Raw genomic sequence first — 17,735 nt, 5'->3', positions numbered from 1 at the left:
AAATATAGTTTCCTACATTCTTAAAATGTCCAACATTAATCTTGTGCTTTAAAACTGCAAATAGTGGAAGTTGTGAGTGAATTATGTCAACAGTTCTGTGATTGAAAAGATAAAGCTGTGGAGACCATTCTTACTCACTTACTAGAATTCTATCCAACACCAGCATGGATTAAGAAGTAAAGCACTCTACCCTTTTGCCATGGTGTACACTATCCTTGTTAGGCAAAGCTAATAATGCAGATGAAAATAAGCTTGTAATGGAATAAAAAGATAATCGTTAAATCATATAACTCTGCAGCTAGCCTTGTGTTTGTCAAACAGCAAAATTCGGTTCTGATGAAAGGTCATTGACCTGAAGCATTAAATCGGGTTCTCTCTTCATATATACGCTTGACCTTCTGAAAATTCTCAATATTTTCTTTTTTTAATTATTGTAGAAGATTATTACTATCTGCAGCAAAGTATTACCATCTGCCTGACCTTCTGAAAATTCTCAATATTTTCTTTTTTAATTATTGCAGCAGAGTATTACTATCTGCAGCAAACTGGCAAAATTAAGAAATCCATTTCAAGTTCTGCAAGGATCCTCAGTCTCTGGAGGACATTATGCTTAATTGAGATAATTTAGGAAAAAAATAATTACAGTAGGGTTACATCTGCTTAAGACATGTATAACACATATTCATCAAATGGACATTTTTGTTATATTTTTTCAGCAGCTGTCTAAAGATTATTTAGGGCAGTGTACAGTGCATTGTGAATGTTACATTGTTGAGGTTTTCCGCCAGATACTTTTTTCTCAAGTTCAGTCCCTCAGATCAATTATATTGTTTAGAATCATTCCTTATGAAGCTATCCAGGAAATGTGCTGTGAGGCCAGGGGTTAAAAAGAAAACAATTTGTATTTCAGTCCACAAATTGCATCACATCTCCTTGTATATTACCTCAAGTTTAGGTGCCGATAGAATGAACACCCTGTATAAACTTGGGTTATAAACTGACAAAACAAATTTATTAAACATGAAATTGGTAAGTGCATGCAATGGATCATGGTGGTTGAAGACTTAATTATTTCAACACAGAATGGCAGAAACTGATACTTGTACCCATTGTGTTAAACCCCAATGTGAATGGCTGATCGTGGCTGACCTGTGATTTCCTAGAGGTTTTTGGACGGTTTTTTTATCAAGCAATTAAAATATTTAAATAGAGCTGCCTATCAAACATATGGAAACCCATGAAGTGTTTATATTTGAATTGAATAGATTGGCCTAATTTCAGATAGCTGTTCAAGGCATAACATCTGTTGTGGGCTATTGTACATCTAAACAAGAGGGGAGATTTTTAATGACTAAACCCGGTTTTTACCTCTACATGGAGAGCCACAAATATGCAATAAGCCAATATCATGATGCGCTTTTGTCACAGTAACAATGACAATGAAAACGGGCAATAGTCAATGGACAGAACTCAGCATATTTCAGATATGTGATTAAAATGAGTTGAAATGTGGTATGATTTTTTTTTCCTTTTTTTGCACAGTATAATTAGGCTCTATCCACCATTTGAAATGATATGTCATATTACGAAGAACAAACGATAGATTTAAGAGCACTTGTGATATTTCTCAAATATGCCATAAAAACTCCAAAAACAAGGCACGATATTAAAATGCAATGCAACAATGATACTGATATAAGTAACAAGATTAGGGGATGTTGGCTGAGGGAAGTATGTCAGCTAGGAGACAAGATCTACCCATCATGCTTTGTGTGAATCATGTCATGGGAATTTTATTCTTTATTTGAATCTTTGGAATAGTTAGAGGGCTTCTCAATTTTCAAGTCTCATCTAAAAGGCAGCACATAACAAATATGTTAAATGTAATGTTGGTCTGTGAACAATAATTGTTCCTTTAATTGTATGACCCTTTTAAGCATTGCTTCATGTGACTAACTGTTTTTGGTGTTGTGTTGGTGTTTGGAGAAAAAAGTTCCAGAAGAATGTTTTTAGAAAGAAAACAATTGTAAGGTTACCGCCTGGTTCTGTAAGCTGTTTCATGAATCAAATACCATTGTTGATAGTTTAAGTTTCCAACTATTTTCAGTATCTTGCACACCCTTGCTTTGCACTCTGTTCCAAGGCTACGATTCAAACTGAAGGGATATTATTCTGAATCAAAGTGCTGCTGGATTTATGCCACTCTTTGAACATTGTGTTGACAATAATATCAGCAATCTGTACAGTTATAATGGTTCAACTTTCTACTATATCTCATCGCAGTTACGCGCAGTAGGAACTAATTCCATCCACACTTCCGTTTTCTCTTAAATAGTAGCTGAAATTTTAGCAGCAAGGGCAGGATAGTTGGCCTGAATTTTTTCCAATTAGATCAATTTCTGTCCCACATGTTCTGCTCTGCACTCAAAAACACAAGAGAAGGTTGCACAGTTTCCCTTTTATTTTGTTGCTTCTTGGGGGCTCCCAGCTGTAACATGACTCTGACCACAGAGGAGAAACTGGGATGTAAAAGAACACCTAGTGTAACAGTGCAGCAACAATCATTGCTTACTTCCCAAACAAAAAAGCATCTGTGACTCAAAAAAGGAGCCACCTCCATGAGGGAAACAGCATACAGGGTCTTGGCCTGACAGAATTATAATAATTTGTCACCTCCGCTTTTGGGACCTTTAGGTTCTGAGATATCAATTATCCTAGGCAAAAAAAAACATTAAAAAGCAACCCACAAATACCATGCTGTTTCTCTTGCAGGCTTTGGCTGATTCTTAACATGAAGAATAACACTGAGTGTTTTTGCTCAAAGCAGAGCCTCCCACTGAGGCTTTATGGGGGCATTCTGACATGAAACGTTAGGTCACAGAGTCTGCACCCATAAACAGGTCACTGAAAACAAAGGTGTCATAATATTGATTGTCTGCTAATGCAGGAAGTGCCAGGATTTATCTAGGTCACAAAATACACTGCCACTTTGAAATAATTGAGCATCAAATCTATCTTAACATTTTTTTTATTTTCATTGAATTAGGAAGGTAGTAGTGTAATTACTTTAACAGCTGAGACACAAACAAACTAGTCACTTGAGATATTGTTGTGTTCAACATGTAGAACATGACTCCATTAATTTGTACTATTAGCTCTTTAAAAGTTTTAGCTTCAGAATATTCTTTTCTTTCAATGCTCCATGAATTTGTTGTAACTTTTAAAATAGGCACCAGTTTTAACTTGTAAAACATTTGACATAAATTTTGTAATTAGTGTAGTAGAATAGGGTAATTGAGGTAATAACAGAAAATGTCTAATTCACAATAATGTGGCTTGTTCCAGTCAATTATCCTTGTCATACTTTTGATGAAGTAATGCTACCATAGCCTACGAAGGCTTAAACAATAAGATGTTAATTGTAATTACAGACTTTAATGTACTGTTATTCAAACACGCGCTTTCTATCAGGTAACATCTGGGAAAGTGATTTTCTACAAATTCTTATCACATACATAGACTAATAGATTGCAGGCAATGTTTAAGGCTGTACTTTAGCTGAGGTGCAGCGATGATGTGATAAGCCACTGTCTTGAAGCTCAAGCTGCTTTAGAAGATCAAGAGAACTCAGATTAAATTACTGCGTTAAACTTAACGTTGGCTATTTATTATTGTATATAACACACAAAAGATGTTTTAGTCCTAACCAATAGGCTTGGTTTGTCACTTTTTTCTGCTTTTTGGCAGGTGTTTGCAATTTAGTTGTACAGTGGAGCTAAGAGGGCATAGGCCAATAAGAAAGTGTAGTGATGCTGATAAAGTGATAAAACCTAAAGTAATATGGCGTCACCTGATGGTTTTGTGTCTCAGCCATTGTAGCTTAATGGTAACTATTTGGTATATTACTGAGGCTGATATACACTGGCAAATCATCAGCCTACTGCTGAGCACAGTGAGCTGTAGCTTTGGGTGTAGCTGATAGGTTCTGCACAACAAGCATAGCTGACACTGCAAAAGGTTTTGGAGGTATCTACAAAAAAAGGACAAATCTCATATATAGAATATTTTAAACAGGGATTCCCCCCCCCCTGCCCAACCCCCCACAATCCAACTGGAGTACCTGAATAGAGTTCAAATTGTATCCTGCAGCACTGATTGCAGAATACCTCTGGTTCTGCTTAAAACAATGAACAGAATACATTTTCAGAAACCCATATATATTAATAATATTCCCACCAACTCAAAAAATTGCCCAAAGAAACTACTCTTCCAATGCTTCCAGCTATCTTGGGAGAATTGAACTTTAATCCATTGTGTTCTCAGTCTTAGGGAAGCTCTAGGGTAATCATGTTTCTTTTCTTCACACAACCGATCCTTGGCTGCATAACTATACATTTTTTTCTATTGATACTTTACTAGAAAGATAAGGTAAAAGTTTTTCATGCTTCTCAGCAAAAGAAAAAAGTAATGCAGTGGCTGCCATCAAAATCCTCTTGTAGACCTAAGTATAACTGTACAGAGCACTCATCTGTAAATGGCACAGCAAAGGCTGAGGGGGGTTCAAACATCAAGTGGATGAGTCATTCACAGAACTCTGACAGCACACCTGAAATCTCAGCTGTTTTCTATCAAGCTGCCTTTTCCAATGCTTTATTGTGTAAATTATTCCCCAAGAATTTTCTTCTGCGGATATCGGTGCCAAAAATAATTTAAAAGAAAAGTAAAACATGAGAGTCAAGAGTGAGTGTGCAAGAGGGTGAGGCAGAAGAGTTTGTGGTTTCAGGGTAGGTGTTGCGGGACACGAGTGTGAAAACCAAAAAAAAGGAAGTACAATGGTTCATCACATAAAACACTTAAGTCTTACCTCAGCAGGTGAATTTGATAATCTATTCTCCACTGACATGCCACTGGAATTATTGTTAGGAGAGCTAGGAGCAGATCCTGGGGCACTGCTACACACTGAGGAATCTTTAAGAAGAAAACAATAATCAAGTCAAAAGCTACAGCAGGACAAGGTACCCATAGCGTAAATGATATCAGCAAAACAAAGACTTTGCTTATGTTAATTACAGTCTCTCTATTTTATGCAGCCAGCAGAATATGAAGAATGTTTACACTTTCTAAATGGCCTTGTTTTGTATTTCAAGCTGATTTTGTATTTAGATGTTTTTTTTTATCAAATCCAGTGTATTTTTGAGTTTTCAATAGCCCAAACTGAAGTAACAAGGATGGATTCTTAACTGACTCTTCATTTTTTTCCCAGTTTTGTTTTATCTGATTTTAACTTAACCTTAATGTACTCACAACAGTATCCTGTTCTATAAGGTCTAGGATCCATCGTGTGTGAGCCAGACTAGAAATGTTGGCAGGCCTTTGAGACATGACTACCAAACTACATCTTGTTCCCACTAGGTGACCACATATACACACTTTGAAGCTGTGTGTATATTGGTTAGGAACTGGAAGGCTGGCTAACATTTTTCTTTCCTTATCCCAAGAGTACTTGAACCAAATGTAGTGCTTCTAACACCACTTTGGCTGGAGCCAGTGAGCTCGGCACAACTTAAAGACCAAGGCTGTCTGTTTGATAGAGCACCCAATCTCGCAATGCATTTTTATGTTTATTTTACAGATGGGAGAAATGCAGAAAGAAGGCACCACTCTGCCCATTCAAACATAGCATTATTTTAAAAAATCTTGTGGGTGACTTGTTTATTCTGTTTGCAACAGTTCACAGATAGGTCGTATTCTATTAACTGCCAATAGATGGGGCCTGTGTTTTACTTTTTACTTGTCTCATCCAAACTTTTCTTTCATAATATATATTAGTAACATAACTACTTAGCATTAACTCTGAAGTGTTTATCATTAAGACAGCATCACTATCTTTAATCCTTCATTAACGACATGTAGAAACCTGCTCGCTGTGCACTGAAAGCAAAGGCCAGTAGACTGAGGATTTAAAAACTAAAACATCATCATCAATATTCCAGAGTAACTTTGAGACTGTCTTTGAACCTTGGGGTTCAGATGACATTCTCACTGATCATAATTTCTTACATATGTAAGGCAGTGGTGGTGCGGCAGATATGTGCAGGATTGGTTATCCAGACGCCTGCACTCACAGTCCACTGACATAAATTCAAAACCGACCACAGTAACTGCGGAATTTTGAACTCAATTAATAATACAGAGGAAAAAAATATAATGATGACCACAAAAGCTACTAGATTACTATAAGGTCCTTCATTAAGGTCATTAAGGTCCTTCAGAAGATAAAATCTGCCATCCTTGCTTGGTCGGGCATATTTGTGACTCCAGAGCAACCAAGGTGCATGGCTCAGAAATGCCACTCTGTTCAAGGGAAGTTAGGGATGTGCAATGAATATTGGCCTTGAGGGTGAAGCCCCCTCCCAAAATATGAGTGAAAAAAAATCAAGTGGGTGTATCCATTCTCCTAGCACATTTGGGCTGCAGGACTCAGGCAAGTCAATCTTAACTTTCTGATCAGTGTTATTTTTATTATCTGCTAGTGTTAAAATAGCATCAATAGTTAAGTTAGTGATATAGGGAGTGTATAAGTATCTGTCACAGCAGCTGAAGTGCATAGGTGTTTCATTTTAGTTGTAGAATTTTCCTTAACTAATGTCCAAATGGATGTACATTTGTTCAGAGATGAACCTCTAGAAATTGAGCTATTGCGCTCCTACAGCATGAAACTTTATGTTGAAAACACTAACTCTAGCACAACTCAAGTAGAAAATCCTGACTGCCATGATCCCTTTGTTCACATTGTACATTTCATATGTATCACTGATCACTATCAGGCCTGCTGGAGGCAACAATAGGAAAGAGCTCATTACTTTGTGTTACTACATATAGCTGGTTCTGGCCCCAGGAAAGCTGGCATCCTGCTCATAAACTAAAGTGCAGTATTTACCTGTTTTGTGTGTTTTATGTTTACATAATTGTATTTTTGTAGCATGGTTTCAAATAGATATGCCAGACCCATAAGTTAATCACATTTGCTTTATCTCAATCAGTAAGGCAATATAAATTACTCAAAATAACCCGCCCAGTAATATTCAGTTCTGCACAATCAGCTCTGGAATTCACTATAGTTTTCATCCAAACATGCAGTACCAAAGTGGCTACTCGTGACATCAAAACAACTGTTGATGAAGTTAAGCATCAAGGAGTCCCTGTAAAACTGAAGTGAAAAGGAATCAGGGCAAAAACATACAGTATAACACTTTTAAGGGGCTTTAAGGGGTAGGTGTAGTAATGATGTTTCCCCTGGCTGAGGTGTTTAGAACTAAGGGTTACAGTCTCAAAATAAGGGATTGCCCATTCAGGACTGAGATGAGAAGGAATTTCTTTATCCAGAGGGCAATGGATCTTTGAAATTTGCTACCCAAAAGGAAGATGGTTGTGGTTTTTGGAAACCAATTATCCAAGCCACTGCAGATTTTCTTGAGAAAAGTGACCTCAGCCCAACAATTTTTAGCTGCTTGATTAATGACTTTTCTTCTTTGGGTCAAAATTCTTAATGTGTACAGATGATTGAAAAGAGTTTTGTTCCATTTATAAATGCATAAATAATGAAGTGCCGTGTGTCCACATGCAGAAGGTCTCAACAACATTCCAAGAGTTTGCTATTAAATAGTAGGTAACTTTTGCTTCATACAAGAGCCAGACAAAGTACTTCTCCAATAGCACAGAGTTGAACTATCTACCTTGACATTTCCATCACCAAGTCCCTTCCCATCAACATCTTGATGGGATCATACTTATCAAAACGTAACTGCACCATCCATATAAATACAATATAAGAGAGATTGGAAACTGGGTCTTTTGCAGTGGATGACTCATCAGAGTGCAATGAAATATTCTTCACTTGCTGGACAATAATGAAGAGCTCAACATTATCTGTGACAAAATAGCCCACTTGAAATGGAATCCCAGCATTCATTTTTACATTCATTCCCTCCATCACTGGTGCAGTGTGGCAGCAGAATGTACCATTGCCAAGATCCATGGCAGCAATTTGACAAATGGCCTTCAACAACAGCTGTCAAATCTGCAATCTCTACCATCCAGAAAGACATGGAGAGCAGGTGCATTAGAATACCAATGTGCTTCATTCAAATGATACACCATCCTCTGCCTCATAGAACCATAGAAAAACTACAGCACAGAAAACAGGCCATTCGGCCCTTCTAGTCTGTGCCAAAACATTATTCAGCTAGTCCCATTTACCTGCCCCCAGCCCATACCCCTCCAGACCTCTCTCGTCCATGTATCTATCCAATTTACTCTTAAAAGTTAAGAGCGAGCCCGCATTTACCACATCAGATGGCAGCCCATTCCACATTCCCACCACTCTTTGAGTGAAGAAGTTCCCTCTAATGTTCCCCCTAAACCTTTCCCCTTTCACCCTAAAGCCATGTCCTCTCGTACTTATCTCTCCTAATCTAGGTGGAAAGAGCCTACTTGCATTAACCCTGTCTATGCCCCTCATCATTTTATAAACCTCTATCATATCTCCCCTCATTCTTCTCCGCTCCAAGGAATAAAGTCCTAACATGCTCAATCTTTCCTTATAACTCAACTCCTGAAGACCCGGCAACATTCTTGTAAATCTCCTCTGCACTCTTTCAATCTTACTGACATCCTTCCTGTAGTTCGGCGACCAGAACTGCACACAATATTCTAAATTTGGTCTCACCAATGACTTATACAACCTCACCAAAACATTCCAACTCCTATACTCAATACTTTGATTTATAAATGCTGGGATGCCAAAAGCCTTTTTTACAACCCTGTCTACCTGTGACTCTACTATATCTACTATATACTCTATATCGATGTATTGCCTTCAGTCACAGAGGATTCAGGGCCTGCCAATGACAGTCACTTTACACTACATTTTTTTAACCTGTAATTTACAATAACCATTATTAAGGAAAAACCTATACTCTATAAGAACATCATTAAACTATTCAATAGCAACTTATTACAGTACATATCATCATGATTAAATAATTAGATTTGGCTCTGATGCTTACTTTTCCAACTAAAATCCAACCAGGTATCCGACTTCTTGTTGGTACTAAATACGTAAAAGAATGTGCATTTATTCAGCATTTACCCAAATTGCTTAATCAGGTAAATAAGTTCTTAAAGGTATACATATCAAATTTGTAATTAGAACATAGATACACTGCAATTATTTAATCAACACAAGCAAATGACCTGAATCTTTCTGGTCATATTATTTACAATGGATGAAACCAGAATCTGGTTTTCATTCATACAGGACTTCACTTTTTTTAATATTTGAACAGTTGTGATAAACAAGGCTAACTAAATATTTTCAAGATCCAATTTTATTTAAACTAAACTTACATTAACAAGCATTAACAACTTACATTACATTACCAAAAACTAAAAACAAAATAAAGTGTTTACGTTAACATCTCATTGCCCTGAAGGTAATTTTTCTGTGAAAGTTCAGGGAGAATGTGAGCGATCAGAAGAGTATGAGAAGATGCCTACACTCTCTTGGATGAAAGCTGTGATTTAGTCATGTTGTAGATTCAGACTTCACTCCCCAATGTTTCTTCAGGAAGGATATACTTGCATTGGAAGCAGTGCAGAGGGATTCACAAGATTCCTGGGGTGTAGGGGTTTACATATGTATGAAATTTGAACAGGTTGGGCCATTATTAATTGGAGTTTCGAAAAATGAGAGCTGATCTTATTGAATCATACAAGATTATGAGTGGGATTGACAAGGTGGGTGTTGAAAGCATGTTTCCCCTATTGGCTAAAATATATAACAAATATTTTAAAATAAGGGGGTCATGCATTAAAAACAGAGACAAGGTGGAATTTCTTCACTCAGAAGGTTATGACTGTTTGGCATTCTCTACCCAGAGAGATGAGGAAGCAGAGTCATTGAATGTATTCATGGCAGAGATGTGAATCACAAGGGAATCGAGGGGTATGGGGAGAAGGTGGGAAAATGGTGATGAGGCCAATATTGGATCAGTCATGATATTACTGAATGGCAGAGCAGACATAATGGGCTGATTGGCCTAATTGTCAATCTATATTTTATGTTCTTAAGATTATAGTTTCAGTTCTTAAGGATGAATATAGTGCAAGATGTTTAATGACCTCACATATATGATCAAGTTCAGAGGATACACCTATCAAATCACATCTCCTAAAAACTGTACGACCAAACTCTCACACTGTTCCCTACAATACAGCTCCATCAGGCACATAATAATACTTGTTCAACTCCCAACACACATGCACCATGCACCTTCACACATTTTCCATTAGTCCAAACCTCAAACCCTCACAATTTCCATGCATTGCCAGTTATTTAACTGTGACAGACACATTATCCCTCACATTGCAACATACCAACACATTTCCCTTTTTCTTGTGGAAAAAGATGGCATGTAATCACCATCATCTCATTGACAGAAGAGAAGCCCATGCCCATGGGTTTAGCAAGTTGGAAAAGGAGGTGCTCGCTAATAATGGAGCAGCTATCACAAAGCTCATGGCCAGTGGTAGCGCAGAGATTATTCAGATTTTGATACGCTTATACCTTCTCAGAGCTCACTTAGCCCATATCCTAGACTCTCTTCTAATATACAAGCTGAAGTTAGTGTCAGTGCGCACCTCCAACGTGAACTTTTCCTAACCAATAATGCAACCCTTCCATCTTCATACAGCAAGAAAGCAGTGGACACTCTAATTCAACATTTATGGCTCAATCACCATTTCTAATAGTCAATATTGCAGCTTCCTAGCAGCAGAATCCACTTTATCTGAATGTTAAAGTGAAAGCTCAGACTTCTGCTTTGGTTGTGGGAAATCCTGTCTCACTCATCTGATTGCATTTTTGAAGAGTTAACTAATTACGTTGATAACGACATTGCTGTAGATATTATCTACGTGAACTTCAGTAAGGCCTTGGACAAGGTCCTGTATGGTGGACTGGTTCAAAAAGTTGGAGCCCATGGGATCCAAGGCAATCTGGCAAATTGAATCCAAATTGGTTTGGTAATAGGAAGCAGAGTGGTGGTGGAGGATTGCTTTTCTGATTGGAAGTCTGTGATTTAAACTCTTTGCTGACAGAATCAATAAACAATGTAACACAATGCCAATAAAAGTTCTATTTGTTTGCATTTATTTAGAACATGAAATGGTAGAAAGTGAAAGAACAGTGCTGGGGCCCTTGATATTTGTGATATATATTAATGAGTTGGAAGTGAATGTAGGAAGTTTAATAAGTTAATTTGCAGATGACATGAAAATTTGAAATGTTGTAGATAGCAAGAAGAATTGTTTTAGGCTGTAGCATGATATTGATTAGCTGGAAAGTTGGATGGAGCAATGGCTGATGGAATTTAATTCTGCAAACTGTTAAGTGATGCATTTTGGCAGATCAAATAGGGTAGGACATATACAGTAAATGTTAAGATCCTCAGAAGTGTTGATGAACAGAGGGACCTTGGGCACTATATAGTTCCACCAGGCATGCCTAAAAGCATTCTCCATGTAGCCCTTCATTCTTAGAGCACCAGCAGCCAAGGACATTCTTTTCCCTTTCAACATCTAACTTTTCCCAGTTCTGATGATTGTTAATTTCTTGGGCCAATGACCTATGTTTCTCTCTGCATTTATGCTGCCTGACTTGCTGGACATTGACAACATTTTTTGGTATTTGCAAGGGCAACTAAATTACAAAACAAGATATAAAACAAAAATCACTGAACATTATTTGAACAGTTCCAGTTAGAACAATGCTCTCCTATAAGCACAGATTTCTCCATTTTCTTGTATTTCTAAGTAAATTCCATGTTGCAACTTTTATCAGTCCACTTGACTGCTCCTTTAAATGTTATACTGAAACTATGGCTTCTACATCCCAATCAGTATTAAGATTGGAAATCCTAAATCAAGCTGACCCAAACTTTGCTGACAAAATTCACGAATAATGTGATACAATGCCAGAACTATTCCATTTGTTTTCATTTATTTTAAACATGAAATGGTTGGAAAGTTGAGGCTAAGTTTCATTAAATACTCAGTTCCATTGTTGAGGGTATGCTCATTAATACCCTTTTGTCTTCCCTGCCATTGCAGTGCTCCAGTGATGAAATTAAAGTCCAACAACAACCTCTTGGTCCTCTATACCAGATGCTATTCCCTAACTTTGAGGTTTTCAAGTACAATGAAGGAGGCTAATTGACTGACTGCCCCAAGTCCCTGTTTTGAAACTTGCCTTCTTAGGATTCTTAAATCATATCAGTTATAACTTATGAAGGAAAGTAAAAGAATTTAAAATGCCTCAAAAAAGCTTAGTTTGGAATAACCTAAAAGAAGTTTTAAAATTCCTGAAGGAGTTTTAAAATTGATATATGCAAGCACGTTAACTGCAGCCAAGGGCCATAATAGTATGAGAAGCTAGCTGAGATTAATTAAAAGTAAGAAAGAATGTGAGGTGAAGCTATTTTACATTTAGGATAATGGACCTTGATTGTTACTGGCCATTTAAGACATTAATTTTAACTGATTTAAAACATAATTAGCTATAGTTCTAGGGAAAAGACAGTTTGAGGAATATGACAGGAAAGCAGGTATGCAGGGATATGATCAAGCAAAAACAGTCAGTCATTTGGAATGAAGTAACTTTTCCTGCTGCTATGTTTTGTTATTTAGTATTTGAACTTTCTTCCCTGACCTGTGTCAAATTTGCTCCCAGACCCAGCAAAACCACTGTTTCTTCTGAAAGGAACAGGTTCAATTGGCTGCTTTAATTTTTGTGTCACTGTACAAAACTGACACACAGCCAGGATGTTGGAATAAAGATATCCGTAAAGAATATGCCAGCTTTTACAAAGAGAATTATGTTCTTTCCAACTATAGGTCATCCTTGGGTTACGAACGCCCGACGTATGGACACCCGTATATACAAACAAGCTCCCGTAATATTATTAAATTCAAAAGTCTGACATATGTTTATTCCTACGAATGGCAGATCTAGTTTCCTCTCTCTCTCCGCTTTTTGTAATCGTTCTTTCTCATCAGTCTTATGTGTTCCTAAAGTCATTAATTACAATGTTGTGGAGGTGTGGTTACCATATTGAGTGATTTTTATGTATTTTCTAACTTATGGACCAAATTGACTGAAGGACGTTTGAGAAAATGGAACCCATTTGTTACCCAGGGACGACCTGTACCTGTTCTCTCAAGCGTTCTCTTCTTGAAGGTGCTGATAATGGCGCCATCTTTTCTGTGCAATAATGGACTACTCCTCCTCTCTGTCACTTTCTGTTTTAACCTGGAACGCACCTTCAAATTTGGCTCAGAGGCTGTGAAAACATGAGAATATCAGATGTGGGCAAAGAGTATCAAAATAACATTCATATAACGTATCAGGGAGTGATGCAAGGCTAGGAATAATGAACTTAGCTGAATACATTAAAAAGAAAAAGAAAATCACAGGCAAGACTTAGTTTAAGGGTAGCAGGAATCTAAATTCCATTTGAATTGATCAGGTTTTGCCACAAGATGAGAATTCAGTGTGGCCCTCTAGGCCACCTCTTACCCATATTCCCGGCAGTAATGCAATGCACTCAGTTATCTCCATCAAATGCAAGTCTGTCAGTGCAAAAGCAGAGAATCTTGAAAATAATGAAGTAGGAATAGCACTTCATCTTCAGCAACACAGGAGGCACTGGAGGAACTCAGTGGGTCAGGCAGCATCTATGGAGGGAAATGGGCAGTCGATGTTTCGAGTCAAGACCCTTCACCTGGACTTGATGAAGGTTCTCGACCCAAAACATCGACTGTCCATTTCCCTCCATAGATGCTGACCAACCCACTGAGTTCCTCCAACGCCTCTTGCTTTGCTCCAGATTCCAGCATCTGCAGTCTCTTGTGTCTGCACTTCATTTTCAGATGGTAGAAATGAGGAACCTGACAGGTGGCCTCCTCAAACTATCCAAAGATTGGAAAGAAAGCTCCTGCTAAAGTGCTCTGCTTAACTGGAATCATCAACAGTGAACAGGATTGGAGAGGATGGAGAGGGAAGGGTCTGCTTCTCAATCCTAATATCATTGAAAAATCTCCCTATTGTTAGCTATGTAGGACTCTAATGTAAATTTTTCTGCTTATTCACACCTTGTGTTCAGGGAATTGAGAGATAATCCTCAATAATAGCAGGATTTCTACCATATTAACTCACTTAGAGTTATATAGTCATACAGAATAGAAAAAGGCTCTTCAACCCACCAAGTATGTACTGACCATCAAGCACCCCTTATGCTAATCCTGCACAAATCCATTTTATTCTCCTCACATTCCCATCAACTCTCCCATAGATTCTACCACTCATGTACACACTAGGGGCCACTTACAGACACCAATAAATACACCTTCGAGGCATGCCAGGAAACCAGATCACCCTACCAACTCATAAAACAAGATAATGAATTTAAAATGGAAACCAATATAGCTGAGAAATTTTGGTTATGATGTGTCAAAAATAAAACTGCTCCAAGACGTCCATAGATTTTCCAATTAAGTAGTGTAAAAAGGAAAAAGAGTAAATTGTACATCTCTTGATATCTTGTTGATCCTGTTATGGAAGCTATCCAATTTTCAATTCCATTGATTTCAATCAGACAGCTCTACAAAGTGATATGTTCCCAGTTAACTTTGCATCTGGTAAGGTTGCAAAATGACTTCTCTTGTGTTTTATTTTAGCCAGCAATAAAACAAATGAACCAAAAATAAAAAAAAGATTGGCACTTAGAAATGGCTCTTTAATCTGAAAAACAGCACAGAAAATAAAGAGATCACAAACTGAGCAAACTTCAAAGTAAACTTTGGCGTGTGTGTATATATACATATATATATATATATATATAAAGAAAACAGTAAATCTGGAGAATTAAAATAAAATGAGAAAAACAGGCTGAAATTCCTTTGTGCTTTGGATCTGGGGCAAGGTGTGTGGTCAGCCAGAAAGTCAAGGCATGCTTGTAAATGATGCTCTTTAACATTATTTGATTGAACTGCCAAAGCCTGTTCTTCTTCCACTGGTAGCTCATTGGAGGAACTGGGAGAACTGGGATTAGGACAAAGAGGAGAATAGATCAAGTTGTACAAGATCATGACTGGTTTAGAAAGCGTAACTAGAGAGAAGTTGCTCCCATTAAAGTGCTGTTTCTAAGTGCCAATCTTTATTTATTTTTGGTTTATTTGCCTTTTGTTGCTTTGTATTTAACTTTCCCCTCTCCTCCACACTCATTCACCCTTTCATACACATATTCACACTTTCATACTCACGTTGTGTCTCTGTACTCGAGAAATCATTGAGAATGACTCCTTTCCAATCAGGAAATCATGGAGATGGAGCGTGACAATACACATCAGAGTAAATCAAAGACAGTTCAAAGAGTTGGTGCACAGATTTAAAATTTTGGGCAAAAGATACACAATGGAGTGAGGTGGAGTGGGGGAGAGAATGAAGATTTTCTTTTATTCAGGGTAGCTATGATCTGGAATTCATTGCCTATAAGGGTAGTGGAAATGGAATCAGTCTGTGCCTTCAAAAGGGAATTGGATAGGCATTTGGGAGAGAAAAAACTTGCAGGGCCATAGGGAAAGAGCAGGGTAGTGGATTAATTGGATTGCTCTACTGGGAACCAACATAGATTCAGTGGGCTAAATGTTTCCTTCCGTGATATAATAATTCTTTGATTTTGTGATCCTTAAGACTAGAATTCTGGCCATGAGCCCCATGGAGAAAAGTTGCACAAACCATAAAACATACTTAGATAATTTAGCCCCAGTTATGGGGAGGCAGAGAGAAAGTGGGTGGCTTTTCGTGGCCTGGAAACTTGGTATTATGGGGAATGTGCCGATCTTGCTGAATCTGACAGGAGGAGTTCATTGTAATGTTTAAAATCCCCCACAGTTTGCATATTTTCATAACAGCAAAATGCATTGCAATGTCATTCACAGATTAAATGAGAGAGAGAACAACTGACATTCTGGGGTTCTCCTCCACTATAATTTTCAGTGGTGTATTTAGTTTGAAGTTCAGGAGAACCAAAGGCAAGAAATGGATTTGGGCAAAATTCCAGCTTTTCTGGAGATCAATACAGTACCCAAGGTACCAGCAGCCTTCTGTTCTTTCTTGCTGTTCACTGTCAGCATTCAGCTAAGGATTCTGTGGCCTTCCAGCATAACCATTCCAAGAAACATAGTCCAGCTCCAAATAAAGTATGTGTCATTGTGTTTATTTTTGTTTTAAAAAGCTACACCGGTGGGCCAGCTGAAAATCTAGTTTTGTGGTATTGCAGCGTTAAGATAATATTATGCAATTGTGCACATATCTAGCATAGGGGATCTAGTCTTCCACGTAATGCTTTCATTCTCATGGCTGATGGACAGAGATCAACAAATTAAAACGGAGGGTGCCAGAGGAATGGACATAGAGAAGTGATCTTGAAAAAAGAAAAGTTTCTTTTCAATTTTATTTAAACCAGATTCCAGTTACTCAACAGCCCATGGCCAATTTTCATTATAAGTGATTTGGTGCCTTCTTCAACTCAGTGTGAGTTGAATGTCATATTTACTACATTACTTGTAAAGGTATTTCCTTTGTAATCATTTTTATAAAAGCATTCAAGTTATCTGCTGCTCCGATAGAATTTAACAAGTAACGTCCATCTGGACCTATTTTTGGCTCCAAAGATATGAAAATGTTCAACACATTCCCAATAATGAAGGAGAGGTAGTAAAGGGTAGAAGGTGAAGGTGTAAGTCACAGAGTCACAGGGACATACAGCACAGAAGCAGGCCCTTCAGCCCACCATGTCCGTGCTGACCATGAAGCAGTCATTTATACGTCCCATATTCCAGCACTCGATCTGTAGCCTTCTTTGCCTTGGCAATTCAATTGCTCATCCAGATACTTCTTAAATGTTGTGAGTCTCCACCACCCCTCAGACAGTGTACTCCAGGTTCCAACCATCATCTGGATGAAAAGTTTCTCCTCAGATCCCCCTAACCTCTTACCCCTTTTGCTAAACCTTTGCCTTAAAAATTCCCAATTTCCACAACCCCTTGGCTGAGAAATTGTTGAGAGTCATTGAGTCATACTGCGCATAAACAGGCCATTCAACCTACCACTTCATGCCGAGCATCAGTGCCCACCTGTACATTAGTCAGTACTTTCTCAAGTCTCTGATAAGCAGTGCAGCTCTGAGGCCATGTCCTGGGAAAAGACTTCTTACTATCTGCTGTATCTATGTCCCTCACGATTTGGAATACCTTTATCAGGTTCCCCTCTCAGCCTCCTTCACTCTAAGGAAAAGAAACACAGCCTATCCAGTTTCTCCTCATTACCAAAGCACTCCATTCTAGGCACCACCCTGGTGAATCTCCTCTGCACCTTCTCCAGTGCAATCATCTTCTTCCTATAGTGTAGCAACCAGAACTGCATACAGTACTCAAGCTGTGTCCTAACCAATGTTTCATAAAGGTGTTCCAGAATCTCTCTACTCTTATGTTCCATGCCCTTGCTAATGAAGGCAAGCACCACTTACGCATTCTTAACCACTATCTACTGTGCTGCCACCTTTATGTAAGCCTTGGATTTGTATACCAAGGTCCCTCTGTTTCTTAATATTCCC

General features: G+C 38.0%; 1 protein-coding gene across 3 annotated transcripts in view; it reads right to left on the bottom strand.

Annotated features, from left to right (window-relative positions):
- The window catches only part of LOC127570330 (histone deacetylase 9-like), a 476,207-nt gene that overhangs the window by 109,855 nt on the left and 348,617 nt on the right, over positions 1-17,735 (bottom strand). For 2 of the 3 annotated variants that reach the window (XM_052015776.1, XM_052015777.1), the window contains exons 8-9: positions 13,269-13,400; positions 4,865-4,968 (exon numbers count right to left, since the gene is read on the bottom strand). In XM_052015776.1, the coding sequence (XP_051871736.1) occupies positions 4,865-4,968; positions 13,269-13,400 (236 nt within the window). The remainder of the gene's footprint in view (positions 1-4,864; positions 4,969-13,268; positions 13,401-17,735) is intronic. The other variant, XM_052015778.1, reaches the window with a different exon arrangement.

Source organism: Pristis pectinata, chromosome 5, assembly GCF_009764475.1.
Source record: "Pristis pectinata isolate sPriPec2 chromosome 5, sPriPec2.1.pri, whole genome shotgun sequence".
Taxonomy (NCBI): domain Eukaryota; kingdom Metazoa; phylum Chordata; class Chondrichthyes; order Rhinopristiformes; family Pristidae; genus Pristis; species Pristis pectinata.
Note: the sequence above shows the minus strand (reverse complement) of the source record. Positions and strands in the feature narration are given on the sequence as shown.